This window comes from Hemicordylus capensis, chromosome 1 (genome assembly GCF_027244095.1).
Source record: "Hemicordylus capensis ecotype Gifberg chromosome 1, rHemCap1.1.pri, whole genome shotgun sequence".
Classification (NCBI taxonomy): Eukaryota; Metazoa; Chordata; class Lepidosauria; order Squamata; family Cordylidae; genus Hemicordylus; species Hemicordylus capensis.
Genome location: NC_069657.1, coordinates 143,682,443 through 143,710,314, shown reverse-complemented (window position 1 = coordinate 143,710,314; position 27,872 = coordinate 143,682,443). Strand labels below are relative to the sequence as shown.

The 27,872-nt window shown below is 46.6% G+C and overlaps 2 protein-coding genes across 3 annotated transcripts in view; one reads left to right on the top strand and one right to left on the bottom strand.

Moving 5' to 3' along the window:
• The first annotated feature begins 1,257 nt into the window (after nucleotides 1-1,257).
• Nucleotides 1,258-7,851, top strand: LOC128326179 (uncharacterized). The gene is made up of 5 exons (XM_053252564.1): nucleotides 1,258-1,404; nucleotides 1,818-1,977; nucleotides 5,580-5,918; nucleotides 6,432-6,563; nucleotides 7,558-7,851. Exons 1-5 carry the CDS (start codon nucleotides 1,258-1,260, stop codon nucleotides 7,563-7,565), a joined length of 786 nt encoding a protein of 261 aa, XP_053108539.1. The 3' UTR covers nucleotides 7,566-7,851.
• Nucleotides 7,852-13,623: 5,772 nt separating this feature from the next.
• SLC43A1 (solute carrier family 43 member 1) overlaps nucleotides 13,624-27,872 on the bottom strand; it is a 48,262-nt gene continuing 34,013 nt past the window's right edge. Inside the window, exons 9-16 of one of the 2 annotated variants that reach the window (XM_053288901.1) lie at nucleotides 26,696-26,862; nucleotides 24,193-24,339; nucleotides 23,641-23,676; nucleotides 22,341-22,479; nucleotides 22,084-22,222; nucleotides 21,833-21,906; nucleotides 18,640-18,763; nucleotides 13,624-17,171 (exon numbers count right to left, since the gene is read on the bottom strand). In XM_053288901.1, coding sequence (XP_053144876.1) covers nucleotides 16,977-17,171; nucleotides 18,640-18,763; nucleotides 21,833-21,906; nucleotides 22,084-22,222; nucleotides 22,341-22,479; nucleotides 23,641-23,676; nucleotides 24,193-24,339; nucleotides 26,696-26,862 — 1,021 coding nt within the window. In that variant the 3' untranslated portion in view covers nucleotides 13,624-16,976. The remainder of the gene's footprint in view (nucleotides 17,172-18,639; nucleotides 18,764-21,832; nucleotides 21,907-22,083; nucleotides 22,223-22,340; nucleotides 22,480-23,640; nucleotides 23,677-24,192; nucleotides 24,340-26,695; nucleotides 26,863-27,872) is intronic. The other variant, XM_053288907.1, reaches the window with a different exon arrangement.

Genomic DNA, 27,872 nt, shown 5'->3' with positions numbered 1-27,872 from the left:
TCCAAGAAGTAAACAGGTTAGGCTCTGGAGTTTCTACAAAGTCATCTAGCACTGTGGGTATACAGGGGGGCACTGTGGTACAGCAGGTGGTAACGCCTTTACAGTAACCTCCAGAGGCTCCTGCAGCGAGAAAAATACAAACTTGGCTCCTTGAAGGGGCTGCCAAAGTCTGCAGAAGAGTAGAACGTTAACCCTTCCCTCCATGCAATACTCTGTAGTGGGGAAAGTCTTCCAAGTGAGGAGAAGGGCAAAGAAAGCCGAAGGTGGGTTATTGGTCTTGTCTTGTTCCAGTGCTTTTAGTAGCAGCAGCAGCAGCTTGACACACAGAACTTTGGCAGGCAGGGACTTCAGTCCCCTTCTTATGCAGGAGGAGGGGCAAACTACACCACTGTGTTTTGGGGAGCAGGGATGGGACAAGGGGAGCATTTGGTTGTTTTATGAAAAGCAGCCTCAGGAGGCTGCAGTCTTGGGAAGGGTGTGTCCAGAGCACTTAACCCTTATCTCCTCCTCCTCAGCTGTTTTTCCTGATGGGCTTAGGGGTTGACTACCTCTGCATAGGATCAGGCTGCATCATTACTCACCGACGTGCAGCTACTTGGGACGGGAGTAAGTCCTATTGAACTTAGTGAGACGTGCTTCTGAATAGCCAGGGCTAGAATCACACAAAGGAAATGCTCACAAAAAAGAAAAAGCGCCTCTTCATTTCTGTTTGTCAGGTTGCTACTAGTAGTTACAGAGGAGTAAAAGTAGCAGAAGGGTGGCAAAACTGCTCCCGGTTAAGGTGTTTAGAGATAAATAGTTTGTTTTTTAAACAGACTATGCCGTTTAATGTACGGATATCATATATAAAGTCAGCAGAGTGCTCTTTTAAAATCAAAAGCAGAAAGTTTTGCACAGGGATCATATTCTCACTAGATAAATTAAGTTTGGGAGGGAACTGTCCCATCTAAATCCCCCCCCCCAAAAACACAACAACAACAAACCCAAGCAGGGTAAGGATAAGTTTTGCTTTGGAGCAAAACTTGCCGCGCTCCAAACCGCGAAGAAAGAAAGGCAACCGGGCAGCAGTATTGTTCAAAAGATCAGTGACCCAGAGGCGGGCAGGTTGGACGCATCTCGAGTTCCTGCGGCGGCGGCGGCAGCTTAGAATCCTGAATGCTTGGCCCGGGGAACTGACCCCGACCATGGCGACAGGCGACTGGTTAATCGGAGCTGTCCCCAGAGTCAGAACTGGAGAGCAGGAGGCGGGGAGTTCGCATGGAATGGCTGGAAGAAGAGGCGAGCGAGTCCCCCGTCTGTGAGCTGCGCGACAACCGGACCGCGAGTGGACTCAGTTGCCTCCTCCAGTCGGTGTGTCAAGAGACTGCAAACGGGACACGGGTCGGGTGCCAGCAGAGGAAGCGGGTTGGTCAGGCGGGTTCCAGCTTGCCATTCAGTGGCCGCCCTGGCTGGCTCCGTTTGAGGCTGGCAGGAGCCGCCAGGGAGTTTTTGTCGCACTTCTCCTCGCTGTGACAGTGGGACGCACAGTGGTGCAGGGCGAGTCTGATACCCGGCGGGGAGAGAAGAGGAGGCAGAAGAGGCGATCGCGGGCAGTGGGAGGGTCGCGGAGCTGGAGGGCGGCCTCGTGGCTCGGGAGGGATCTCAAGTTGGGGGCAGCCGCGTCCAAGCCTGGGAGGTTCCGACTGGGCTCCCTGCCGGGCCAGCTCAGCTGCCACCCGCTCCTTGGCACAGCCCTCCCTGGCACTGGGCGGCTCCGAGGGGCATTGGCCGCGCCTTTCTGGATGCCACTCGGCTGCCCTTGGCGGGACCGCATCTAGGCCGGCATCGGCTGGCAAGGAGTGGCGGGGGCCGACGAAGGAGCCGCTCCGCAGGGCCAGAAGCGGACAGCCAGATTTTGTAAAGGGACCCCGAGAGGCGGCAGCGCTGTGGCTTATCAAGCTTACTTCGCCAAGAAGGGCACCCAGGTCCTGGTCGAAGGTGAGTGTGAAGGCGCTCGGAGCCCCCTTCGCGGGGGAGGGGGGCGCCTCTCCCTTTCCCACCCCCAGCCCCACCGTCGCTTGCCCTTCTCCTAATGTATTCCGAAGAACTGGGCCGGGGCGGCGATCGATGTGGCTGGGCGGCCGCGGGGAGAAGGGCGGGAGAGTGGCAAGCTGCAGCCGCCGCCGCTGCCGCCGCCCAAAAGGTGGAGGAATCTTCCTGGGGAAACTTTGTGGCCGGCACTCCAGCAGTTTGCCGCCCCGAGTCAGGTCAGCAGCTCCGTCCCCACCAGGCGGCCCGGGCCGCCCTGTTGTGGGCTCTGCCCGCGCCCTTTCCCTTCCTCGTCCTAAAGCGCTCGCGTCAGTGAGAGAGCCCAGACCATCCAGCCAGCCCTTCCAAGACCTGGCCGAGCGAGCAGCCGCGCCCAAAGTCCTGCGAAGCAAAATCGCTCCCCTGCTTGTTCCAATCGGACAGAGGTGAGGGCGGCTGCGGCTCCTACCGCCGCCGCCGCCGCCAGTTCCGAGTGCGTGGTGTGGTGGGTCCACGTCCTCTGGGATCGGAAGATACTTGCTCGTTGCCTTTACGCCCGGGTGGGCTCCATCCAACTAAGGAGAGCGCGGGCGGGCGAGAAGGAGAGATCAGAGCCTGCGAACGCAGCGTGCTCATCGTGGTTTAGAGAAAGCTTGAGGAGGAACAACTCTATGAGGGGGGTGTATAGGTTATTAGTTTCGGCTGAGGGGAGTTCAGTAAAATGAGGAGGGAACTCTTCAGTTGGGCGGCGGGGGGCGGATCTTCCCGCGACGAAAATCCAGCAACAAGGAGTATCTCGCCAGACTGGTGCGGTGCCCAACAACAGGGAAATCAGCTTGTAGAGAAAATGGTGTATCCAATAGAGAAAGGAACGGGCTTCGGACAAAAATGCTACTGGAGCGGGGGGGGGGTGGCTACTGCAACCCAAGTACCAAATTTGCACGCTCCATCTTCACTGTGGCGAGTGCCACCCCCTTCTCTCTGCATCCTTGAGGACTAGAAGTTTTCTCCTTCAAAGGGGTTGTCTCTAGCGGGAACAAGGAGGAAAAGCGGGGATGGAAGTTGAGCTGTGGCTTTCCAGGTTTAGACCCCGAGCGTGTTGAGATAAACCAGAATTGTTCTGGCGACTGACTGACGTAAAAAGATGGTTGTACCACCGTAGCTTAGCTATATATTAGATTCGACTTAAGTATTTGAAGTTCAGTCCTCATTTGAACTCTTCCCCAACAAACCTAGTACTAGCCCATATCTTTAATCCCCAAAACACATGTTCCTCTCTCGCAAAGTGTCTTTCCTCATCTTGAGTTGTGGTGGATGACATCATCACAAACTACACCGTGGAGGTGTCCCTATGTGCCCAAAAGGCATAACAAATCTGGTTGAAATTGGTTAGGCCAGGGTTTCTTAACTTTGGGGGCCCCAGATGTTGTTGGACTACAAGTACAACTCCTATCATCCTGAGCCACAAAGGCCATGTCTGGGGATGGTGAGAGTTGTAGTCCAACAACATCTGGGGGCCCAAGGTTAAGAAACCTCATACGTCTGCCATCTTGAATTGGCGTGGTACAACTGTACCAAATTTGATTCAGATTGGTCCACAAGTTAGCCTACTTGTGTTTCAAACATTTTCGCATCTGCCATCTTGATTGGGGTGGACCGAATTTGGTACAGTTGTAATGAGTGACATAATTACAAACGACACCACTGAAGTGTCCCTGTGTGTCACTCACTCCAGCTGTACCAAATTTGGTTCAAATCAGTTGCAGAGGCATAGCTAGAGGAGAGGGGGCTCCTGTTCGCTGGTTAAGGTTCCCCTCAGCATGCAGGAGATAATGAAGAAAATAGGGAGGAGTGGAGCTGGGGGGCCCTCTGGAGCTTGGGGGCCAGGTTCTTTGAACCCATCATTCAATTATAGCTACACCCTGGGCAGTTCATAGTAGTCCATTTGTTCCTCAAGTATTTATGTATCCTCCATCTTGAATGGGGTGGATGACATCATCACAAATGATGCCTCTGAGGTGTCCCTATGTGTCCCTATAACTGTACCAAATTTGGTTCATATTGGTCTAGGCATTGCAAAGTTGATGGGGCGTGGACACTACACACAGAGAATGTTGTGTGATCTCATAAGCTTCTTTTCCTTAGGCTAAAAAGTGGGAAGACTGGAAATGGAAATGAAATGGAACCTCCATCCTAACAGATTCTGAGCAACTTAAATGCTCCAAGTGTTTGATAGTATCAAATAGGAAAGACACTTTGCAGGGAGTGGGGGAGAGAAAAATATGTTTTGTGGACTGAAGATATGGGTTAGTAGTAGGTTTGTTGGGGAAGAATTCAGTAAAATGAGGGGATAACTTTTAGGGACAATCACAGTTTTAACTAATATTCTCATTAGTACAGCATTAATTAATGTTCTCAGACAGCCAGTGTGATGCAGAGGCTAGAGTGCAGGACTAGGATCTGGGTTACCTGGATTCAGATCCCCAATCAGCCATTAAGTTCACTGGATGTTCTTAGGCCACTCATGATCTGTCAGCCTAGCCTACTACACCGGAGGGTTGTAAGGACGAAGGGGGAGAGCCACCATGTGCACCACACTGAGTTCTTTGGAGGAAGAGCAGGATATAAATGCAATACATACATTTGTGTAATCCTGGTCATCTTTCACATTATTAATTAGTATTATTATTATTATTATTTACATTTTATATCCCGGTCTTCCTCCAAGGAGCCCAGAGCGGTGTACTGCTACTTAGGTTTCTCCTCACAACAACCCTGTGAAGTAGGTTAGGCTGAGAGAGAAGTGACTGTCCCAGAGTCACCCAGCAAGTCTCATGGCTGAATGGGGATTTGAACTCAGGTCTTCCCGGTCCTACACCACGCATCCTCCACATAACATCTTGAGGTAAAGTTTGATGAAAACATCTTAATCTGGAGGACAGGGTAAAGTGCATGTAGGTGGTTGTGTTTTTTTACCACCTGGCACAACAGAAGGAGATGTAAATAATCCCTCTCTCCTGTTTTGCTCTACGGCTGAAGTAGTATGTACCACCCTCTGGTTCAGGTTTCCCAGTCACTGATATATTCTCCACTGAATCTTTTCACCCACTTTATTTTATTTACCTACTTAAGCCATTTGTATACCACCCAAAATGCAAGTCTCCTAAGATAAATAAATGTATCCTAAGTTTGAATACCCTCAGGTTGGTTGCAAGGGTAGGCTACCTTTAGCACTCCAGCTGTTGTTGAACTACAGCTTCCGCCATCCCCTGTCACAATTTATGGTGGTTGCCTGGGGATGCTGGGAATTGTAGTTCAACAACAGTTGGAGTGCTAAAGGTTGTGTTTTCCAGACTGTTCAGTCTGGGAGTTCAGGCCTAATTAATGAGTGCTTTTGTGCAAGAGGACCTCTCCTGAAGAGGCGACATGTGACATGGGCTTCTCCTGGTGGCCACACTACCATATTAACAGGTTGGGTGTGCTTGTTTCCCAGCCATGTTCCTGATCACAGGATTGTTTGTGTTGCCGGTGATGTACCATGTAGCCCAAACAAGTATCTGTTTCCTCCACAGATCCCAAATGTGAAAATTTCAAACAACAGCCCACTGCCCTTCTCCTAGGCCCCTCATTCCATAAGAACCGCATCACTCTTGTCTGCCTGGCCAGGGGCTTCACCAACCCATGGCCTGTGGATGTCCTCTGGAAGAAAGATGGCGAGGCAGTGCCTCACTTAGCAGTTGCCACTGATGAGGCCAAGAGTGACGGTGACTGCAGCTTCAGTGTTGTCAGTCGCCTGAGTGTGTCGGCTGCTGAGTGGCAAGGTGGCCACACATACTCGTGCCAAGCAAGCCAACTTGAACAGAAGACCAAACCAGTCGAAAAGGATGGGGCCAAGCTGAGCTCAGAGGAAGGTAAGCAGGCAGGAGCAAGTGGCAAAGGACAGGAATGGGGTGAGGACGACCCATCAGAATGTGTTTTTCTCTTCTGTGTGGGCAAGAGGGATCAGGAGGCTTTCCACTTATTTATTTACAGATTTATATAGTTTACTGCTAGTAGTAGCAGTGTACTAGCAGGCCTACTACTAGTGTCTCAAGGGCAGTTCGCAACAATTTAAATATAGTATATCCATACAAATTAAAAACCAACGATGATAAAATCATGAAAGGCAAGCGAGGTTCCTGGGGCTCTCCCCAAATATGCCTTGGAGTGCCCCTCCTCATGACTGCTAACTCTCTTCTTCCTCCTGTGCTGAAAGTGGAGGAAGTGAGTGCTAGGACTTCCGAGCAAGTGTGCTTAGGGCTGTCATTCTCCTTAATGATAAATGCTGCACAGAAACGCTAACTTGCAATGACTCTTAGGGGCGGGGTGGGCAAGTCTGTGCTTCTGACTGTTGTTGTTCACTCGAGTGTCTTCATTTCTTCCAGCACAACTGACAGACCCCTTCAAGCTGCAGCTCACCCTTCGCGAAGGGCAGCTCATTTTCCTGCTCCTGGTTATCAAGAGCTTTGCCTATGGCACCGTGCTGACGATTTACACAGTCTATAGGGAAAAAACAGGTCAGGGTCTTGTCTTGTCTACTGAAATGTGGTCAGTAAAGGTTCCTATGGCCACAGGCAACCATTTCCCATGTGTCTGATAGCTTCTGGATCAGGAATAAACCAATACTGGTGTGCTTTGGCAGGAGATAAAACCCTAATGGGAACTGTTAAGAACATAAGAACAGCCCTGCTGGATAAGGCCATCTATTCCAGCATCCTGTTTCACACAGTGGCCCACCAGATGCCTCTGGGAGCCCACAAGCTGGAGGTGAGGGAATGCCCTTTCTCCTGCAGTTGCTCCCCTGCAACTGGTATTTAGAGGCATCGTGCCTCTGAGGCTGGAGGTGGCCCACAGCCACCAGACTAGTAGCCATTGATAGACCTGTCCTCCATGAATTGGTCTAAGCCCCTTTTAAAGCCATCCAAGCTGGTGGCCATCACCACATCCCATGGCAAAGAATTTCATAGTTTAATTATGTGCTGTGTGGAAAAAGTACTTCCTTTTGTCAGTCCTAGATTTCCCGATGTTCTGTTTCATGGGATGGCCCCTGGTTCTAGTGTTGTGAGAAGGGGAGAAAAATGTCTCTCTGTCCATTCTCTACTCCATGCATAATTTTATATTTCTCTATCATGTCTCCCCATAGTTGCCTCTTTTCCGAAGTAAAGAACCCCAGATGCTGTAGAGGCACATGAGTAAAACCCTCATAAGGAAGGTGCTCTAGGCCCCTGATCATCTTGGTTGCCCTCTTCTGCTCCTTTTCCAGTTCTACAATATCCTTCTTAAGATACAGTGACCAGAACTGTATGCAATACTCCAGATGTGGCTGCACCATATTGTTGTATAAGGGCATTATAATATTAGCATTCTTATTTTCAATCCCCTTCCTAATGATCCTAAGCATGGAATTGGCCTTCCTCACTGCTGCCGAGCATTGAGTCAACACTTTCAACGAACTGCCCACCATGAATCCAAGATTAATCCTAAGCATCTTCTTTTAACTCTCTCTTTTAGGTTCGTAAGGTGCTTAGAAAGGCTCTACATCCCCTTGCCAGCATTTCCCACCAGCAGCAACCGCAGCATCTCTTCTCCACCCCCTCTCAAGCAGAGAAGTGTATTATTTGCTTATAGCGGGAGGCTATTCCCAGGGTGGATCCAGGCACTCTGTTAAGATGCTTCCATTTTGTCCTTCTCAGTCAATCTTGACAGTGACTTAAAGGCTCAGAGTAGTCTGCTGCTCTTGTCAAGCGCATTTTAACCCACCCACCCCTATTCTGAGTGGCAATAAAAATATAATTTTTCTTATCACTTGTGATCTCTGTGTGGAAATTACTAATCTAGCAAGGTGGGAAGCTGAATACCCACAGCTTTTCCTATCACTGGATCTCGGGGGGCGGGGGGAGAGCTGCATCTGATCATCACCTACATAATACAATTTAAGAGCACTTTTTGAGCGTCCAAAGCCATATTCAAAGCCCTGAGCCATTTTTGGAAGGGCGGTATATAAATCTAATAAATAAAAATAATAAATAAAATATTCAGACTCATATCCTCACAGGTGTTCTGGTTCTCCATCCATAAGGATCACAATTTTCAGCATTTGAGGAAATGGATACTGGCTGCATTTCATGTGTTCAAAGTGCACAACAGCAGATCTGTCATGTAAGTCATCCTTACAATAGCTTTGCAAGATAGGTCAGTGATATCTCCAAATTGCAGACTGGTGCCTGGGCTGGGGAGAAAAGCAGCTTGCTTAAGGCCACCCAGTGAGCCTGGGCCTGAAATGACATTTGAGCTGGAGACTTCCTGGCTTACTTCTGCACAACACTATACTAGCCCACCTGTTCCTTGCAGCAGAGTGAAGTACAGAAACAGTTTTTTTTTAATCAGCTGACAGTTAAAGAAATAACTAGACAATGCACAATACCAAAATACTTTACAGTTCTTCTGGTTAATGCAGTTCAAATGAAGCATGGGAGACTACAAGGTGATGGTTTAATCAGGTGTTAAAAATACACAGGAGAAACCACCAGAGAAGCCAAAATAGGGTGCTTTTAGTCTGAGTCAGCTGCCCACTATATGCAAACACATAACACCTTGCGGGCCCCACCAACTTTACTCTGGCTCTGCGTGTGATGGTAATGGCAGGAAGGGCTGTCTTCTGCTCTTCTTTGCAAAGCAAACCGGTCATAGTTTCCAGCTTCTGTAGCAGGCTGCTCTACAGCTGCAGGAACTGCTCCTTTCAAATAGAAACTTATGCGGGTTTGGGGTTTTACGGTTGTTAGAGTTCAGCATATCTTCAGTCCTGGTCTCTGCAACCCTTTTACACTTTGATGACACCTGCTAGATCAAGGCTGCTGCTTGCTGTTGCTGCTGCTCAGTGGCAATGCTATTGCTGTGAGCCTTGTTGGCATCGGTGAGGTCTGATCTATGTCCTACTTATCAAAGCCTGCTGCACTTCCTTGCTTCATGTATTGAACCATTTCTCCAGCAGCTTTTTACCAACGACGTCAACTATTTAAGCCCCTGCTATCTGGCACTGCAGAGCTGAGGCCTCTTCTCAGGAGAATGCCTGTATAGTATAGCAACTCGTAACAGGAGCCACAGTTTGGGAAAACGAATGTGCAGTTGCTAAGGTTAACTCAGAAGGAGCAGCATGTCCTATGGGGCTCCACCACACCCTTTTCTTAAACTCTATTGAGATTATTTCTGCTCCACAGTGGAAAGGATCTTCATTTCCCCCATCGTTGTGCTGACCTAGGGATCATAGGAGCACAAGCAGCAGCTATAGACCAAGTCAGACCCTTGGTCCATCTAGCTCAGTATTGTCTACACAGACTGGCAGCAGCTTTCCAAGGTTGCAGGCAGGAATCTCTCTCAGCCCTACTTGGAGAGGCCAGGGAATGAACCTGAGCACTTCTGCATGCAAGCAGATGCACTACCGCTGAGCTATGACCCCATTTAACTGCGGACATCTTACAGCAGACAGTGGTCACATGTAGTTCACCTGTCCAAATGCAAACCAGGGCAGACCCTGCTTAGCAAAGGGGACAATTTGTGCAGCCCTTACTGAAACACTCTTGACTGTTCACATGTTAATGTTCAGCACATGTACAATTTGTGAACAATGTAAACACATACAGATCTGTATGCACCCAGTTATTCATACATGTTCAACACATGTACAGTAGTACACTTCCTATCTGTACCTTGCACTTGAGGGGGCCTATACACAGGTTCACTTTGAAAATGAGTACATGCACAATTGTTCACACAAAAACGTGCACATGTGCAAAGACACCTGTACACACATTAAACACGATGAAGCTCTTCTCACGATCAGTGAGAACGGCTTCTTCCGGGTTTGTGGGGAGAGCAGGCTTAGCCCGCTCTCCCCGCACACGATCAAGCCTGCAGCCCTGGGCGGCCGGATTGGCCACCAACACCACTGCCAACTCTGTCATGGAGCCAAAGGGGGCTCCGGGGATCGGGGGCTGCGTGGCCCCCAGAAGTTCCAGAATGCCCCGTGTGCTTGCATGGAGCATCCTTGAGAGACCCCCGAGCCCTGGAGGCTGCTTGCAGCCTCCCGGTCGGGGGTCTACTCATGTGTTGCCATGTGCCGTGGCAACACACGAGCAAAAAAGGGGTTAACAGAGCACTTGCTCCGTTAACCTCGTCTTAGGGGTGGGGTATTTAGGGTGCTTAGCTGCCGGGACCACGCAGTTCCTGTTGCAACACACGATAGCCCAAAAGCGGGCTAGGCTCCCTTAGCCTGCTTTTGGGCGATCGTGAGAATCGCCTCAATGTCGGAGTAGGGCTTGAACCACACATCATTCATGTTGTCTCTGTCCCTTAGTTCAGTGAGTGGATATATATGCAAAAATAGCCCAAAACCAAGGTTGGCATATTTTTGCCCCCTCCCATATGGTGAGCTTAGATCCTGGCCCATCTACGGTCACACTGCAAACAACAGACATGCTTACTTGCAGAGTTAGGGTTCAGTTTTACCTCCCCTCCATGGTTATGCGTGCTTCTGCCTTTTGTTTGTTTGTTTAAAGCACTACTTCTCTGCTTCTTCTATTTAACAGTTCACCCTCCTTTTGTTTAAGTCAATCTATTTGTAAAAATGGGGGAGAACCTATTTGGGGTGAGATGGCTTTGTGATGTCACAAATGCTAACCAGTCAGCACTGTACACAGCCAACTTCTACTGGAAACTGTCCCAACTCGTTTCCCCATAACTCAATCATGGATAAAAGATTGTACATCTGACCAAAAATCGGTGCGTGTACTTCCACAGCCCTACACTATCCCTCAAATTATGTTTATTTGTAGGAATCCAAATATATTTAAAGAAAGATACAGAAGCTGGGAATGCCACAGACGGGTTCCTTTTATCTTCTATGACTATATTGCAAAATGGGTGGGACTTTAGTTCCTTTAGGAACTCTCAGAAAGCTACTGTTTCCATAGACAACTTCTCTTGTAACAGGCTTGATCTGATGTGAAAAACTATGCCTGCTGGCCTGGCTATGACTACACTTCAGATATTTTCAGTGGACAGAAACTTTCTTCAGTTTGGAAAAGAGAAATTATAATTAACACTGAATATGTATTGCTATACACCCAGAAAAAGCACCTTGGCCCAATGACAGTCTAATCTCCACTTTCTTTTAAATCCTTCTATTCTACAGTGTGTTCTGGCAACAAGTTTTCTAAATTAAATGTGCTTTTTGTTGAAAGGAATTTCTTTTGACACTTTTGCTTTTCAGCTTAATTGAGCCATTCCCTAACTCTTCTGTTATGAACCAGAACAAAGTTATTCAAAATCTTCCAAGCACTGTTTTTTGTTTGTTTTGTTGTTGTTGTTATAGAAAACTGAGAGGGAGGGAGGAAGTGTGTATGTTCTGCTTCTGAAAGACACTGTTAAGTGTTCCTGAAACCAAGTTTCTCATGAATTGGGGGTGGAGAAAATCTATAAAAAACCAAAACATATTAGATATCTCTTTCTTTCCTTAAAGACCTACACACTTACTACAGAAGTTACTAATTTTCCTTCTCATTCTCTCATTTCCCATTCTCTCATTTAATACAGTAGATGTACTGTATTGACGCCAACAATTTATCAAAAGTGCTCTCACATTAGCAGTGTTGAACACTGACTGAAAGGAATCCCTAACTACAGGTTAGATTAATGGGGTCTAATCATGATTTATGCTGACTGGCCAGCTGTGGAGGTTTCGACATGTGGACAGAAGGCACTGTTCCCACAGGTGAAACAAAGGCCCACTTTTACTTCAGGCCTGGACTATTGCTGCCATCTCAGTATGACCCTTTCATCACTGTCAACCTCTCTCCCGTTATCACACACCCCAAACTATGGCATTCTACACTATTCTCTTTGTAAATATCACCAAGTGTTTGTTTAAGCGTAATTGATTGCATTGTCCTAGCCTCATGAATTTTGTATAAAGAAAATGGGAATAAACTGCCCCAAGCAGTAGTGTATTGGAAGGTCAGGGTATAAATATTCTAAAATAAATAATACTTAGCATTTGTATAGTGTTCTGTAGCATTTCAAAAAAGTTCAGATAGTGTTTTCAAATGCTCAAAGAACTTCACATGCATTATCTTGTTATCTTCACAACAACCCAGTAAGAAAAGTATGTATTATATCCACATTGTAAGGGTATAAGGAGGAGTTTGCCTAAAGTCACCTAGTGAGAGGCTAGATTCAAACCAGGGACTTCCCAATTCACAGCTTGATTTCTTAGCCACTATGTCAGTTCCCAATATGTGGATGCTGTATAGCACCCGATGCTATGTAACTGCGGCTGTATAATAGAGAAAGCTGTTCTTGTTGAATTTCTATCTCAAAGCATCTCCATGGTGAGAGAGTTGCACTTGTGGAATTTTTGCCTGGCTTGCATGTGTAAATACACAGTGCAGTCTCCATGGGGGGGGGGGGAGTGTAATTCTCATTATAGCACTGATCCCCACATTTTAAATAATGTGTTCTCCCTCCCTGCAGGTTGTCTTTGTTGGAGGCCTGTTCAAATGAAGCATCAATCCAGTAATGATAGGATATCCTATGCATATATACATAGTGGATGGGTCATGCAGTGGGGACAGCCAGGCTGAGCCTGCTTCCTTTTAAACACACACACACATACACGCACTGTGCTCCAGCACAAAAGAGAGTTCACACAAAAAGGATGGGACTGTGGAGGAAGGGCAACAACAATATTGCTGGATATGAGCTCCACTGCTGGTGTTGGACAGGAAGCACTCAAAAGGCCACCACAAAATTAAATTATATATAGTAAAAAGGAAGGATCAGAAAGGTTGCTCATAAAACAGAGGTCAGAGGGAGCTGTGTTGCTGCTCCAATAACTATGTCACAGGAAATATCTGCTAAGTGCCTATGACACTAGTAAAACCGCACTAGCTACAGATATACAGAACTTGCGAGCTGCCTTGGGGGATCCTCAAATCCAGAAGATGGGTTGTTAATTAATTAAGCACAAGGAGCTGCCTTATACAGAGTCATACCAATTATTCATATAACCCAGATCTGTCTATGCTGACAGGCAGCAGCCCTCCAGAGTCCCAGGCAGAGCTCTTTCTCAGCCTTGCTACCTGAGAACCTTTAACTAGATATGCCAGGCACTGAACCGGAGACCTTCTGCACACAAAGCATAGTCTGCTCCCTTTCCATCCTGCAGTCACAATGGGCTTCCATTTGTTTCCACCTTGAAAACATTGTATTCCAACCTGGGAGAGAGAAATCACATAACATCTTAATAGCTGTAACTGTTTTGGCTTAAAACAGTTTAATACCTGTAACCTTACACCCCTATTCAGGTTGTGCCCAAACCAGGGGCCTCTATCGCCTCACTCAAGGTGCATATGCCACTCCTCATTGCTGACAATACAGTGATCTGACCACAAGGTTGTTGGAATCATCCATGGACCAAAACCACGGCTTAGCACGGTCTTGCTTTTCCAGTCCAGCTTAATGCTCAAACAAAAACCTTATCTGAGATACCACCGATAAAGAAAGACAAAGACAAACAAAAAGTGCTGCGACACTTTAGAGACTGATTTATTGTGGCATGAGCTTTTGTAGAGAACAGTCTACATCATTAGATGCTGGAAGCAGTATGAAGCCAGATTTATCTCCCAAGTCAGAACAACTGCGATGCAGGGACAGATAACTGGAAGCGCAATTCCTGAATGGTTGTACCCCATCTCCATTTAGAGAACATCCTCCCCACTGTTGAGTTGATTTTATTTAAATACTTGCTGCTTTTAAAAATGATTAATGTCCCTAATGTGTCTTCTTTCTTCCATTATAAAATAATTACCACCATTGTTTCTGTTCTTAAAGCTTTTATTCAGACATAGACTTAAGTGGAGTTGTATGATACTATGGCCTGGGGACTCTCAACGTTATAACCACATGAGCCCTGATAAACTGTAATCTATCTGAAATTGTTTTTCATTCATCAGCATTGAATTTCATCTCCACTTAGGCCTCTGAAGCACCTTACAGTCATTTCTGAAAAATTTACTCTTGTCCAGACCACTGCTAAGGCATTGTTTCTCATGCAGAAAGTGTGTCCTTTCTGACCACCTTCTTTTCACATATAGTCTCATGATACCTGCCCCACTTTCCTTACTTTTCGTGGTTTTTTAATTATCAATTTATTTCTTACTATTGTTTCTTAGTCTTGTGCAGTACTTGATGATGAGAAAGAAGAGTGTTAGACCTCAAATCTGCCTGGAAATTACCCCATTAGAAGTTCATATCCGTAAATCCAGAGGCCCAATGTAGATAAAGAGGATCCATATGGAGAAGCAGGTTTCCATGCATGTATCACTTGCTGGCTCAGGAACCACAGGAGCAAATTGGATGCACTTCAAAATAAGAATCAGAGTGTAGAGTCTATCTGTGTGCATTGCACTGCTTTCAACAGAATTCACATTGAAATGTGCATCTCCGTCCACATTCTGGTACAACTAGTCACACATAAATACCTTTTAAAAGCACAACTAGAGCAGTCCCTGGATGCAGCTGCATGAGGGATGGTTATGATTACTCACTGGTAAAAGAGTGTCACTCTGCACATGCTCAGAAACTACCATCTTCAGTTTTACATCCCATGTTCTGGTGAATGAGCCTTTTCTCAAATCAAGTACTAGTCTAGTGAAAAACACGTCACATTATCTTTTTTCTTATTTCTTCTGAAACATCAAACTATAAACCAAATATCACTTGGAGCTAATGAATACCAAATATACCAATAACTGAGGGGAAGACTTGTGAGGATTCATCAGCAGTATCACAGTATTCTAGCACCTGAACATATTTCTGCCAGCTTCTAAAAACATATACTTTCAGTGTCTGGCCATTAGAGGGCACTGTTCTCCCACTATGTCTCTACCACAGACATCCAGTAGAACTGACATCAGGCTGGCTGACTTCAAATTGCCCTGATAGCCTACCAACATAATATAACCTAGTTTTTGTAAGTGCTAAGAAATGAGCAATCTTAAATGTGCATGCCTATAAAGAAATGCATTGAGGTAAATGAGTGATGATGGCAGGTATCCCTAGGAGTGTGAGAGGATATATCATCACTGTATTTAAAAAAACAAATTGAGGTCTGTGTGGGCCATAATCACTCTGACTGACATGGCACAACTCTTCTCTTCTGCCTGAACTCAAACAGGCACACAGAATAGGAGGCTCATGCCACACCCATTGTACTCCTTACTGAATAGTCATTCCCACTTGCTAGGCAGATTGACCGTATTGCAAAACTCTCTCACAACATAGCCACCATTCCTCTGTCATATAAGGAATCATTCATGTTCTGAGGTGATCCCTTTTAGCTGTAGGCCCAAGATGAATATAACAACCATTCTTTTTCATGTTGGACTGGCTACCAGTTTGTTTCCAAGTCAAGTTCAAGGCGCCAGTTTTGTCCTTTGAAGCCCTAACGGTCTGAACCTAGGATACTTTAAAGAGCAACTTCTCTATTTCAATCCACCTTGAGTTGCGCACTGCTGCAGAGTAACTGCTCCAAGTGCCAGCACTGTCAGCAGGGAGGTTATCTTCGAACAGGATCAGAGCGTTTTCAGTGACAGCTCTGGAACACCTGCCCAAGAGACATCTACCTGGCCATCTAATTGATGCTGGATAAAAAGCTCAATGGAGGAAATGGGTTGTTGTTGTTGTTTGGGTTTTGAACTCGCTGCATTTTATCTCTGTCTGTTGCTATTAGTTATTAGTTTTAAGATTTTGTTTGTTTTAAGTTGTACTGAGTGTATTTTACATTTACTGTAAGCCACATTAAGGACCATTTTTGGCAGAAAGGCAATGTATAAATTTAAATACAAATAAATAATTTGACCGAGGTCTGGCAGCATGGCTTGTGTAATAGCTAACCCAGCTCTAAGAGGAAATAATACAGTGCTCTCTGCAAGGACATGATCCAAAGGAGATCATTAAAAAAATGACATTCTATTCTCTCCTACACAAATCCTGTCAAATGAATGTCCTCTTCAGTGTTAACCAGATTCAGTACTGCAATTTACATACCCTGTCATTCCTGCTGTCAAGTCCAAGCAGCTGAAAAATGTGTAGCACCCAAGAGGCCATCAGACCTTTGTCTCTGGGAAACCATAAAGAAGGAGGTTGCTTTACGAAAAGTGCAGAGAGAGGATTGGGAGAAGGGAGGCAAGGCTAGCAATGTCAGCTGATAAGGGATGTCCCAGCATTACACCCCATTTTTCAGACACCCCAACGTTAGTTGCCATAGTACAAGGAAACATCTCGATTCATCACTGTCAACTGATAGAAAACATTCAATTTGAACTTACATCTGTGTGCGGTTAATTCACCTCCTGATGTTATTTATGATAACTATCACGTGGAGAGGAGAAGTAAAAACAGTCATTTGCTCGCCACGCCACTTAGCAACACTGGACTGGAAAGTACTGACTGACTGCTACGAACTAGACATAGTCACTGTGATCTGGCACCTCTTTACAAGAGGGAGAGCTTTTAAAAAATATAACCGAGCCATATTCTAGAGCTCTGAAGCTCACTGGCTGACAGGACATCTATCTTTAAATAGATATCAGATCTATTTAAAAAACCATAGGGCCATTTAAAGTACTCTGCAAAAAAATAGAGTTCTCTTTCTATAGATATATATATATATATTATATAGATAGATATAAATATAGATATGCATTTGTTGAGAAATAAAAGCATCTCAGTTCTGTTCATAGTTCCCAAATAGAAAGTGTTCACAGTATTTCCCCCTCCCCTCGCTAATAGTGCCTCGCACCATCTGTCAGGCGCACTGAGTCCGCATCCTGTTCTCTGTCACCCACAAACTCCCCACCTTCCCCATTCCTGGCTTATGCAGTGGTGACGTCATTGCTCAACAAGCCGTTGGTAGCTGCACTGTCCTGGAGTTTGACTTCGGCACCATTCGCCTGATCCGGAGTCCCTGCTTTTGCTACTTGTTCCTGGAGAAGTCTGCGGCGGAAGAAGTAGAGATAGCAGGGGAGTAGGAAGCCCACAAAAGAGAAGATGAGGAGGGCAAGGTTCACCTGGGGAGAATGCAAGGAGGAGCAGTACTGAGACTGTGTGTAGATACATTTATGCTAAATGCTGGTGGAGAGAAACGCTGGCTCCAGCCAGGGCTGGCCCCAGGGGAAGCCTGGCTTTGGCACACACACACCCCCAACCCATAGCCTGGCCACTGCCATGCTCACTGCCCCCATGGCCGCTGCCCCCATCCCCATGCTTGCTGCTGCACCGGCCACCACACTCACCACTGCACCCATCACCCCTGTCCTGTGCTGCCCCCGCCACCCCACCTGTCACCTCTGTGGCCACACCTGCTGCTGCACCCACTGCCTCCTCCTCTTCTGCCTGCTGGCTGCTTACGTTGCAGGTGGCGAGGCTTCTAATTGCCACAGTACTTTGTAACTTTATTTATTTATCCTATCAAAACTATTGATCAAAATGTTGTACACTGCCTAGAGCTGTACAGATCTGGTGGTATAAAAATATGATAAATAAATATTTCTATACCTCCTGACATGTGCATCCCTAGCCGGTGTACATAAGTTAAAATACAATATTAAAACAGGATAAAATGATTATTAACACAAGTATGATATAAAATCAATTAAAACTAATTAAAAACCTGAGAAAACAGGTGTGTCTTAGGAGTCTTTTTGAAAACAGCCAGAGATGGAGAAACTCTTATTTTAACAGGGAGTAAAATTCCAGAGTGCCCAAGGCAGCTACGAGAACGCCGAGTCCAGAGTAGCCAGCAAACAAGCCAGTGGTAGCCTTAACCTGACCTCCCCTCCCCAGATGATTGCGATGAAGTTCTTAAAATGCACCACAGCAGTTAGAGGCCTTGCTGGCTGCAGCAAAAATGACCGGCAGGCAGAAGAGGAGGGGGAGGTGGCTCGTCAGCAGGCACGTACAGCAGGTACCAAGTGGGCAAAATGCCATGCGCCCCCCCCCCAACTAGTTTCCACCCCAGGCAGCTGCCTAAGTCTACCTAGCAGGTAGGCCAGCCCTGGCTCCAGCTCCTGGCTTGTCCCCTGAATTGGAAGGCTATATTCACGTTAATAAAAGTCCCACCACCAGACAAGAAGGCATCCCACCAATACTGGCAGGGAAAAGGGAATGAAGCTATTCATACCCACCCACCCCCTTAATAAATCAGAAGGATGGACCCTGCTGACTCCAAATATAGCCAGACCCATGCTTATACCCACTTAGCCACCACTGTGTGCTTTTTCTTTCTCTCTGTACTGCACCATCATGACAGAGAAAGGACCAGTCCACAAAGCTCGCTGTGGTGGTGCCTATTTTTTAGCAGCTATGACATCATCAACACTCCTCCCAAATCCACAGAGCAGTTTTGCCAATGATCTTAAAATGTTTATGAGTTTATTGTTTTGATATGGTAGCGGCTGCTTGGAAAAGCTTATTTTGCTCCCCCCGCCCCCAACTATATCTCAGGGAACAGCTTGCTTCTTGCAGTCCATAACTCACCCAGAAGGGGTTGCCATGCAGTGGCCCCACCATAGCCATGAAGAGTGGCTGTTGGAGGAGAGCAAATACAGCACTGATCAATGATTGTAGACCGGTCAATGTCCCAAAGTGATTGGACGGATACCTGCCAATCACAAATTGTGCACAAAAAGTGAGTCTTAACGTGCATAGTATTAGAGAGCCAATATTACTCCTACCCCATCCTAAAGACACACACACACACACACACAGCTTTCAGAAGCAAAAATGACATGAAGATTTTGTATTACATTTCAAATGATGAAAATGAGTCCATTCTAAAGATATCTAAATCTCCCAATATTCAAAACCTCAGTTAATGAAATGTAAAATTAGTTTTTTCAAAAACAACAATCTGATGGAAAAGAATGTGCAAATGGAAAGCGTTGGTAAAGAGATGAGCAACAGTTTTAATGAAAAACAGCAATAGTTTTGGCTTTCCATAATATAAAATATAAATTGGCTTTCAGTCACAGCTCATTTTCTGCCGGGCACCCTTTGTAGCCTGTGTTCATGGTGGCTTAGGCTCCAGCCTCAGAAAAAGAGCCCTTGAGCTCGCCTCCTCACAGGCGCCTGTTTGCACCACAGGCTCCCTGTTACAATGCTCTTATCCCTTTAGGCCCTTGGATTCTGGAGCTCTCACTTGCTGGGCAGCTCCAGCCAGACTGGCCCCTCATCACCGGCCAGCCAGTCTTTATATACAGTCAAGATCTCGCTGGTAGTCTCATGAGAGTCCCCAGTCTCGCTGGAATTCTAGCAAGATCTCCAGGCCTCGCACCAAGATCTTGCAAGCCTGCTCCCGGGTCCGTGAGATTTTGCCATTTTAGCCCAACGCTTTGATGGACTCAGGCAGGGGCCAGGAGGAGCCGGCCAGGCTTGGCCGGGGGTCCGTCACGGCACCCAGGGGTAACAGGGTAGACTCCAGATGCCTGGCAGGAAGGCTACGGCGACAGGACCCTGACACTCTCCCTACTCCTACTACTCCCAACTGCTGGGGAAGATTAGGGGCCACATAACGAAGTAACAGAGAGAAGAAAGCCAGCCAATGGCTTCTCCTTAGCTGTTGTAGGATCGTAGTCCTTCAACCTTCTGAACAGGCAGAGCTGGGTTACTTTATACATGATAACTGATACAGTAGGCAGTGTCAGCACCAAATTGTTGGAGGCCCTGAGGCAAAGCACCGATGGCATGCTGGACCCATGCCCCCTCAACGTTTTCCCAGTGGCTCCTGAGAGGATGCAGGGGTCTTTGGAAAGAGGACAGAGTTTCCCTACACCCCCTCCCTGAATTCTCTTGTCAATTCAGTAATCAACACAAACATGTTTAGTTGACTGAAATATTAATGCTGTTCCAGCTGCTGGGTGACAGATCCTCCTTGCTAATAGTCAGGGGTGATGCAATTACATTTCCTCAAGGGCACATGGGAGTTAATGGCCGGGGATTTTTTCCTGAATGGTGAATCTATTTGCGGGGTGGTATCTGAGATTGTTCTGTCAATGTAGGTGTGTGGCAGAAGCAGAAAGGAAGGCAGTGCAGTTCTGAACCGGAGCCAGAGACAGACATGGCAAGGGTTGTTCAAACAGTAATACTTTGTAGTGTCATCCACTGAATCCCAAGTAATCGCAAGATATGCTTGCCTGGGAACCAAGAAGCAAAGAATAATCACAGTTGCTCCACTCCAGCAACTTCCACCCTGCAGGTGACTATGACATCAGAGGGACCATTCTTAAAGGGACAGAGTGCCAGGGAGAAGAGGGGGATTGGCCTTTGGTTCCTGCTCCACTGGGCATATTTGTGTTTCACTTGCATAAGAAGGGAAAATAACAGATGAACAGATGATTTCTCCAGAGTGGAGAGCTGGTCTGGTAGTAGCAAACACGAATTGTCCCATTTGTTAAGCATGGTTCACCTTGGTTTGCATTTGGATGGATAACTACTTTTGGATGGGTAACTAAGCGCAAGGTCTGCTGTAAGATAGTCCTTTAGGGGATGGGGCCATAGCTGTGATACAGCATCTACTTGCATGCAGAAGGCCCCAGGTTCAATCCCTGGCATCTCCAGGTAGGGCTGAGCAAGAGTCCTGCCTGAAACCTCGGAAAGCCACTCTTGATCTTTGTAGACAATACTGAGATAGATGGACCAATGGTCTGGGTCAGTATAGGGCAGTTTCCTATATGCAGATGTAAAGGAATAAAGATATATCACTCCCCCCCCGCCCCCCAAAAAACACACCACTGCCTCTTTCCTCTCCCCTCCACAGCCTTCAACCTTCAGGCTGCCAGCACCACAGCTTTCCTGTGCTTTCTTTAATATTTTTATTTCAGTCACTAGCTACATCACTAATTGCATCATTGCCCACTCCCCCACATAGAATAATTTTGCTTGTCTGCCCATACAGTACAGAGCTGAGCTTTAAATGCCCCTCAAAACTGTCACAAGGCAGTCAGAGGGGAAGGAAAAAAGGGATAAGAACAGGGAAAACATGGGAGTGCAATTGCTTGGCAGCACTGCCACATGGATTCACAGACCTAAATGAGCAAACAACTGGAATCCATTCTTAGGAAAGGCCTGATGTGGGAAAGGTCAGAGTCAGAGAGATTTTAGCTGGATGGACCTAGCTAAGAACTGGGTGCACCCTGGAGGAAGGACATTTGACTGGAACAGATACAACCCTGCAAGTACTCTAAAAAGATCACAAATTTCTAGGGCATTCTCATCCCAAATAAATGAAATCTGTTGGCACAGTCCCAGGACTTCTCACCACTAGGAGCCTGGAAGTGGGGTAGAGCAAGTTCTCACTTCAGCTACCAGGTAGTTCTGCTAGAGCCTAAGGGATGGCAGCAATGCACCCCAACACTGCTATTTTGCTCTGCAACTCTGGAAAGGAAGCTGCTATTAGGAGTGACAAGGAGTTCTGGGCACCCTTCTTTGTTTCTCTTCCCACCCCCCTGTCTTGCACCCTGCCCGCATAGCCAGGTGAGGAGGAACTGAAGCCAGACCCAAAGCTGGTTATGTCCAAATCAGAAGATGCCAGAAGTCAGGTTGGAAAGAAGGCCTTCTTTAGCCCATGGGCCTGGACTTCCTCCCTCAGAAGGTTCATAAACTAGGCCAAATCCCCACCCTCCATTCAGAAGCAAGGAAGCAGAAAGTGATTCCATACTGTGGCATAACTCACACAGCAGCATAGAGGCCTCCACAGGCAGAATGGAAGAAGCCACGAACCATGGTGTGAAGGATGAAGGTCACATACTGTGAAGAAGGGGGGGGAAGAGAAGGAAGTAAACACAGTCCATTATAATGAAAGGAAGGGTCAGGAGACTATGAAGGCATGAAATAACACTGCAGCAGCAACAGGGCACTGTCAGGGGGCGAGGGGCAATATGACAAGGAGCATCGGGGATAGATGAGCAGCAGGGCAGGAGTTACCTGTAGAGGGAGACTGTTGATCAGACAAGTGGTACCAAACCCCACCAGCAGCAGATTGGTGATGACAAAGGCACGGATAGCATTGGTGAGCTTTTGGATCTTACGGTAGCGAACTTTAGACTTCCCTTTCCCCCCAGTCCTAGAAAAAGGAGAGGAAGCAATCAGCTCTTGTGAGTGCACCAAGATCGCCACACCAGCAGCACTCAAAGCAGTCTCTCGCTACATGCTACTTTTGAAATGTAGGATCAGAAACTTACCTGTCAGATGCCATGGAGCCCACGTTTCCTGGGCTATCCACACAGTCCTTCATGTGCCAATCCATCACATAGCCAATGAAGGGGCAAGTGAAAAGGCACAGTAACTGCATGACCCCAAAAATGGAGGAGTAGAAGCCGACTATCCAACAAAAAGAGAAACATAGTCTGAAGGCCCAGCTAGAGTTCCATCCCTGAAGCTAAGCAGGACTGGATCTGCCTGGTACCTGACCAGGTAGCCACCTGGGAACTCCTATGTATATTACTCTCCCTGAATGTAGGATGGGACAAAATATATGAACAAGTAAATAATGAAGAAAACCCTGTACATGCACACATGGTGGTGCATGCAGAGTAGAGAGAATTTGCTAATTGACCAGCTTGCCCACACAGCGTGGATTCATCAGCTTGAGCTGATGATTTCGTATTTTCATCTTTGTCCCTGCTTCCCATTCTGTAGCTCTAAGATGATCTAGTCTGCTCCTGAGTTGGCCTTCCCTCACTTTCTTCAGCTGCATAATCAGCTGACACAGATAAACTTGCCCACCTCCTAGCAATGTCAATTATACTGGAAAAAGCATTTTAAAAAATCATATTCACCCACAAAAGGAAACTTCTGCTTCCATTTCCAACCTCTCCACTTGCAAGTCAAGGCACCTCTTGCAAGTCAAGTTGTGATGTTGATCCCTCAACATTCAAATTTTGCTATAATGGCAGATCTCTGCTTGATTAATACTTTTCAGGATAATTTCCTCTATGTCAAAGAGCTGCAAAATGTCTGACCCTCCAAGCTGGACACAGGAAGCAGAGGTAAGTTAGAGGTAACCTACAAAAACCCTATTGCTACAAAAATTATTTTTTCCACTTTTCAAACTCAAGCCCCTGTTCTGAAATCAAGGCCCCTCAGCAGCCCCTCTGTGTATATGGCAGAAATCCACCCCAGCCAACAGCTGTCTGTGCTTTGTGCCAACTTGTCACTGCTTGTGCAACGCATACACTTTCAGACAGCAGAAAGACCAAAGCACAGCTGCAACTCCAGACTGGACACAGATAGCAGTGGCGGGTTAGAAGGACCCTGGAAGAAGGCTGGGCTGCTAAGGGGCCTTGATCTCAGAACAGGAGCTTGAGTTTAAACGGTGGAGGCATCTCTTCTCTATGGTTTGTTTTCTAGGAAATGGAAGTTCCCAACTCAGAGGCAGGGCAGGCAGAGAGCTGAATGTAGAGTATATTTACCAATATATATCACATAGAGATATATCACTTTGAGAGCTCTGAATGGGGCTCAGCCTATGAGGACTCCTACCTGTTTTTTCAGCTTCATCCTTCAGCTCCACTGATACTGGAAAGCCCAAGAAAAGAAAGAAGACTGAATCACAGTAGCTGGCACATCACCCTCTCCCCACCCACACAAACAGATGCATTCCTCTAGCAATCCCACAGAGCCTCCTCAAAAAGGTCCCCAGTGAGGCAGGATATAAATTTATTAGATAATAAATAACATTTTTATTCTCTATAAGCTCTGCTTCTCTCAGCCTCCTGACTCATTTATTCTCTACCCCTTTTCTTTTTCTCCTGTCCTGCTAATTAGCTCCTGGCTGCCTGATGCAGTCCTTTTAAAAAATTATCTTTTATGTACACTGCCTAGAGATTTACATATCAGGCGGTATAAAAATATGTAATTTTATAGAGAGACAGTTCTGTTCCCTGATATAAAAATGCAATGTGCATTTCAATGTATCACAAATAGGTTCCATGTATCAATTATAGAAACCAATGAGAAAATGCCATTTCTTCTTTTCACAAAATCCATACATTGATCCACCTCTGTTATTTAAACCTCAGGTAGAGTCCTCACCATTCTCCATGCCACCCGTCACCTGGAACTCCAGCATCTTGTTCATGGCTGCCATGTAGAATATGACACGCAGCTGGGTCATACCCATTGTAATGAGACTCCACAGGAAAATGGGGGAGCAGACGCTGTGGCAAAAGGGGATGGAGTCTGCAACCAAGAGAAGAGAAATATAGACTGTTGCTATCACGCTGTGACACAGTGCCCAGAAGAACCAGTGTGTGTATGTGATGCTTCCTAGCTTTATGCTTTCCCACAAAACTGGTGAGAGAATCTCTGCACTGTGTCAGGAATCCATCTCTCATAGCAGAGCAATGGTTTCAGCTGGAAAGGCTAAAAGTTAGGGGTTAATACCAGCTCCTGAAAGAAAGCAGCCTTCAGTAGATAAAGAAGGATTTCCAGGACTCAAGATGTGTGTGTTCTGTAAGAGAAGAGAAAGGGGGTTGTGTTGTATGTTAAACCTTGACTACTGAATTATGGTTCCACTCTAGCCTATTCACATGTTGTGTTCAATGCAAGGACAATCTGTGTACAGTATATGCATATACAGATCTATATGTACATATAGTGTTCCATATGTTATGATGAACACATGTCTAGTAGTGCACTTCCTATCTGTACCATGCATTTGAGAGGGTCTATACCCAGGTTCGCTTTTTAAAGTGAATGCATGTACAGTCAGTCACACCAAAACATGTACATTTGCACAGACACCTGTATGCACATACAGCATAATGTCTGAACAGGGCTACAGTGTCAATTTCACTGATTTAACCTTAACTTAACCTGAAGGGCTCCCACATGAATCTACCCACCCCATTAAAAATTTAGAGTAGTCTCTAAATTTGTCATCTCCTTCGGAGGCTCGGTTGGCAGCCATGTGGGAGAGGACCTTTTCAGTGGTTGGGTTGCCCCTGCCCTGTAGAATTCAAGAAATTCAGCTGGCATCCATCTTGTTGATATTTCAGCATCATATTAAAAACCTGTTATTCCAACAAACTTCCCATTTCTCTTTTAATCCAGTGGTGACTTAATCTCTCCTCTCAGTTGTTTAGATTATTTGGTTTGTGTTCTCTTAGACGAGCACTTTTAAACAGATTTTAGATAAATTATGCTTTATATTTACACAGTGGTTTTAACGCTGCTGTAAGCATCCTTGAGGTTGACGGTTCAAATCCCTGCTGGTACCTATAGCGGGCCGCAGCGATACAGGAAGATGCTGAAAGGCATCGTCTCACACTGCACAGGAGATGGCAATGGTAAACCCCTCCTGTATTCTACCAAAGACAACCACAAGGCTCTGTGGTCGCCAGGAGTCAACAATGACACGACGGCAGGCTTTACCTTTAAGCATCCTTGGATTCATATGAAAAAAGGATATCATAAATAACAAGGTTATATACAGCTCCCTGGCAAGACTCCTAAACCCACGTCTGCAGCAGGGTTTCTACTAATTTCAGGGCCAAACTATACATTGTGAAAAAACCTGTGATTAAAAGATGGGCTTAAAACTGGAAGTGTCTCTTTTTTGACAAAAAGGAGCCATTGGGCAGCGGGGCGGGGACTGATCTGGATTATGATCAAGGCATAAAGGGATGGGGTTTTGTTTTGTTTTAAACAAAATCTCCCCTCCACACATGCATGTGCACACACGTGCGCAGGCACACATTGCAAAGAGCTGCTTCTGGGACAAGTGGCCACTTCAGGGAGTGATTTTCTGTGAGAAAATGGTATGGAAGGGGAATGTTAGGCCCCACTCCCCACATGCCATGGCCTTCCTATGACCGACTGCTTTTTGTCAAAGAGGAGACATTTCCAGTTTTAAGCCCATCTCTTAGATAAGAATTTATCATCATGTGTAGTTTTGCCCTTAGGAAGTGGGGGAGCAAGTCTGGAACTGGGGGCTGTCCTCATTAAGGGTACAGTACACAGTTAATTCATTGTGCCTGACGACAAGACAGTAGGTTCTTGTAAGCAGAACAGTGGTTTGAACTGGAAATGAGCTCCATCCTTATTTCTGCCAGGAACTAGAGCATATTCCAGCCCCTTTATGTTGTTTAAAGCCTTCTTCCCATTATGAGGACACTCCCTGGAATAGACAAAGGAGGTTATTTTCCTTGCAAGATGATATCAGGACGAATGCCAAATGAAAAGTGCAAGTTCTATTTTCTCCCAACAGATGGAGCCAGATGCCAGGCCTACTCTCAGTTGTGGCCAACCACTGCCAGCAATAAGCTTGACTGATGCAACAGGTCCAAGGAGAAAGCAGCTGCCAAGGATAAAGCTCAGTGCTGGATCCATGAGCTATAGTAGTTCCAACCCTCAAGAAGCCTTGAACCCTCCAGAATGCCCCCGGCCCTCTACACCGCCTGGGAAGAGCTTTGAAAGGCGAGGCAGATGCCACACCGAATGGAAAGTTTTGCTCCACGGGGAAGAAGCCTCCCCACTCCCTGAACAGGGCTAAGCAGCCACTGTGCTGTGAGGGGGTACAGCTAGGCACACTCACGCTGGGAGGACTCTGTGGCCCCTTGGCGAAGGTCCTGCAGAGATCCATGCTTCTCTAGATGGGGCGCTTTCTGACTCAGCCGCTGCCCCACAGCAGTCACGTACATGTAGAACCGGTCGCCGGTCACTTTGTGATCGAGGGCCAGGCTGCTCAGTTTGATCTTCTTCCTGGTTCAGGATCATGGGGAGGAGAGAGCATTACACAAGAACTGTTACCCCACGTATGGTAACACAAGGTGTCTGACTAGGAGTCAAACCAGACGTTTGTGAGAATGTGTTCCCAAAAGGTGCCCTTATCCTCAGAACAGTCTGTGGGGGTGAGGCGGATACTGGTTGGGACTGTGGCACGTGGAGAGGGAGAAGTTAACTCTCTCCCCGCATGACATTTCCCCACCACAAGTTGTGTCATACAGTCGTTTCCCAAGCTGCTAATTTTGCCCCCTCCCCGCCCCCCGTGGCTGTTTGCCATAAATAGCTTTGGGGACACAATTTAAGGCTGGAAGCTAACATGAGAGGAAAGAGTTAACCTCTTCCTCCCCACTTGTCACATCCTCGTGATGATGCCCCCCTCTACAGCCTTCCCACCGCCTTCCAGGAATAAGCACACCTCTTAGAAATGTATTCCTGTAAATATCTAGGGGTTCCCCCACCCTACCCCTCATAGCAGCTGATGAAAGGGATTCTCCCTCCTCAAAGCCTCCTTAGTGTAGGTGTTTCTGCTGTTTGGCAAGCAACTGAGGTGAAGGAAGGACGAGGGAGCCAGAAGGGTTGTTGTGCAACAGGCAACAAGAGGTGTTCCAGAAGAGCCCGGTAGGCCTAGGCCCAAATATGAGCTGTATATAGTTGAGTAACAGCAGCTCGTTGAGATCTGAGCCTCCAAACCCATAGACTATTCTGAGCAGACAGACATATTAATCCAAGTATGGTAGAAGTCGTTTGAACACACATTCTCTGCCCTGAAAACACGTTTCAGGATGCAGCATATGTATGTCCAAACCTTCTCACCTCACACTAGAATATCTGTTCTCTCTCATCACACAACTGATGGGTATACTGTAGCCAGTAGAAAAACAGCCGGTCCGCAGCCTCTTCAATGAGCCATCTGTTGGCACCCACCACCTCATGCAGGATGTGGCTTTCAGCATGGGCTAGCAAGCAGCAGCAGCACAATATTTTCC

What these genes read in the sequence shown, in the direction of transcription:
- LOC128326179 (XM_053252564.1), top strand. Translation starts at nt 1,258, where the DNA reads ATGGAATGGCTGGAAGAAGAGGCGAGCGAGTCCCCCGTCTGTGAGCTG. An exon ending in CACCCAGGTCCTGGTCGAAG is followed by an intron (nt 1,978 to 5,579) that starts GTGAGTGTGAAG and finishes TTTCCTCCACAG; the next exon opens with ATCCCAAATGTGAAAATTTC. An exon ending in CAAGCTGAGCTCAGAGGAAG is followed by an intron (nt 5,919 to 6,431) that starts GTAAGCAGGCAG and finishes CATTTCTTCCAG; the next exon opens with CACAACTGACAGACCCCTTC.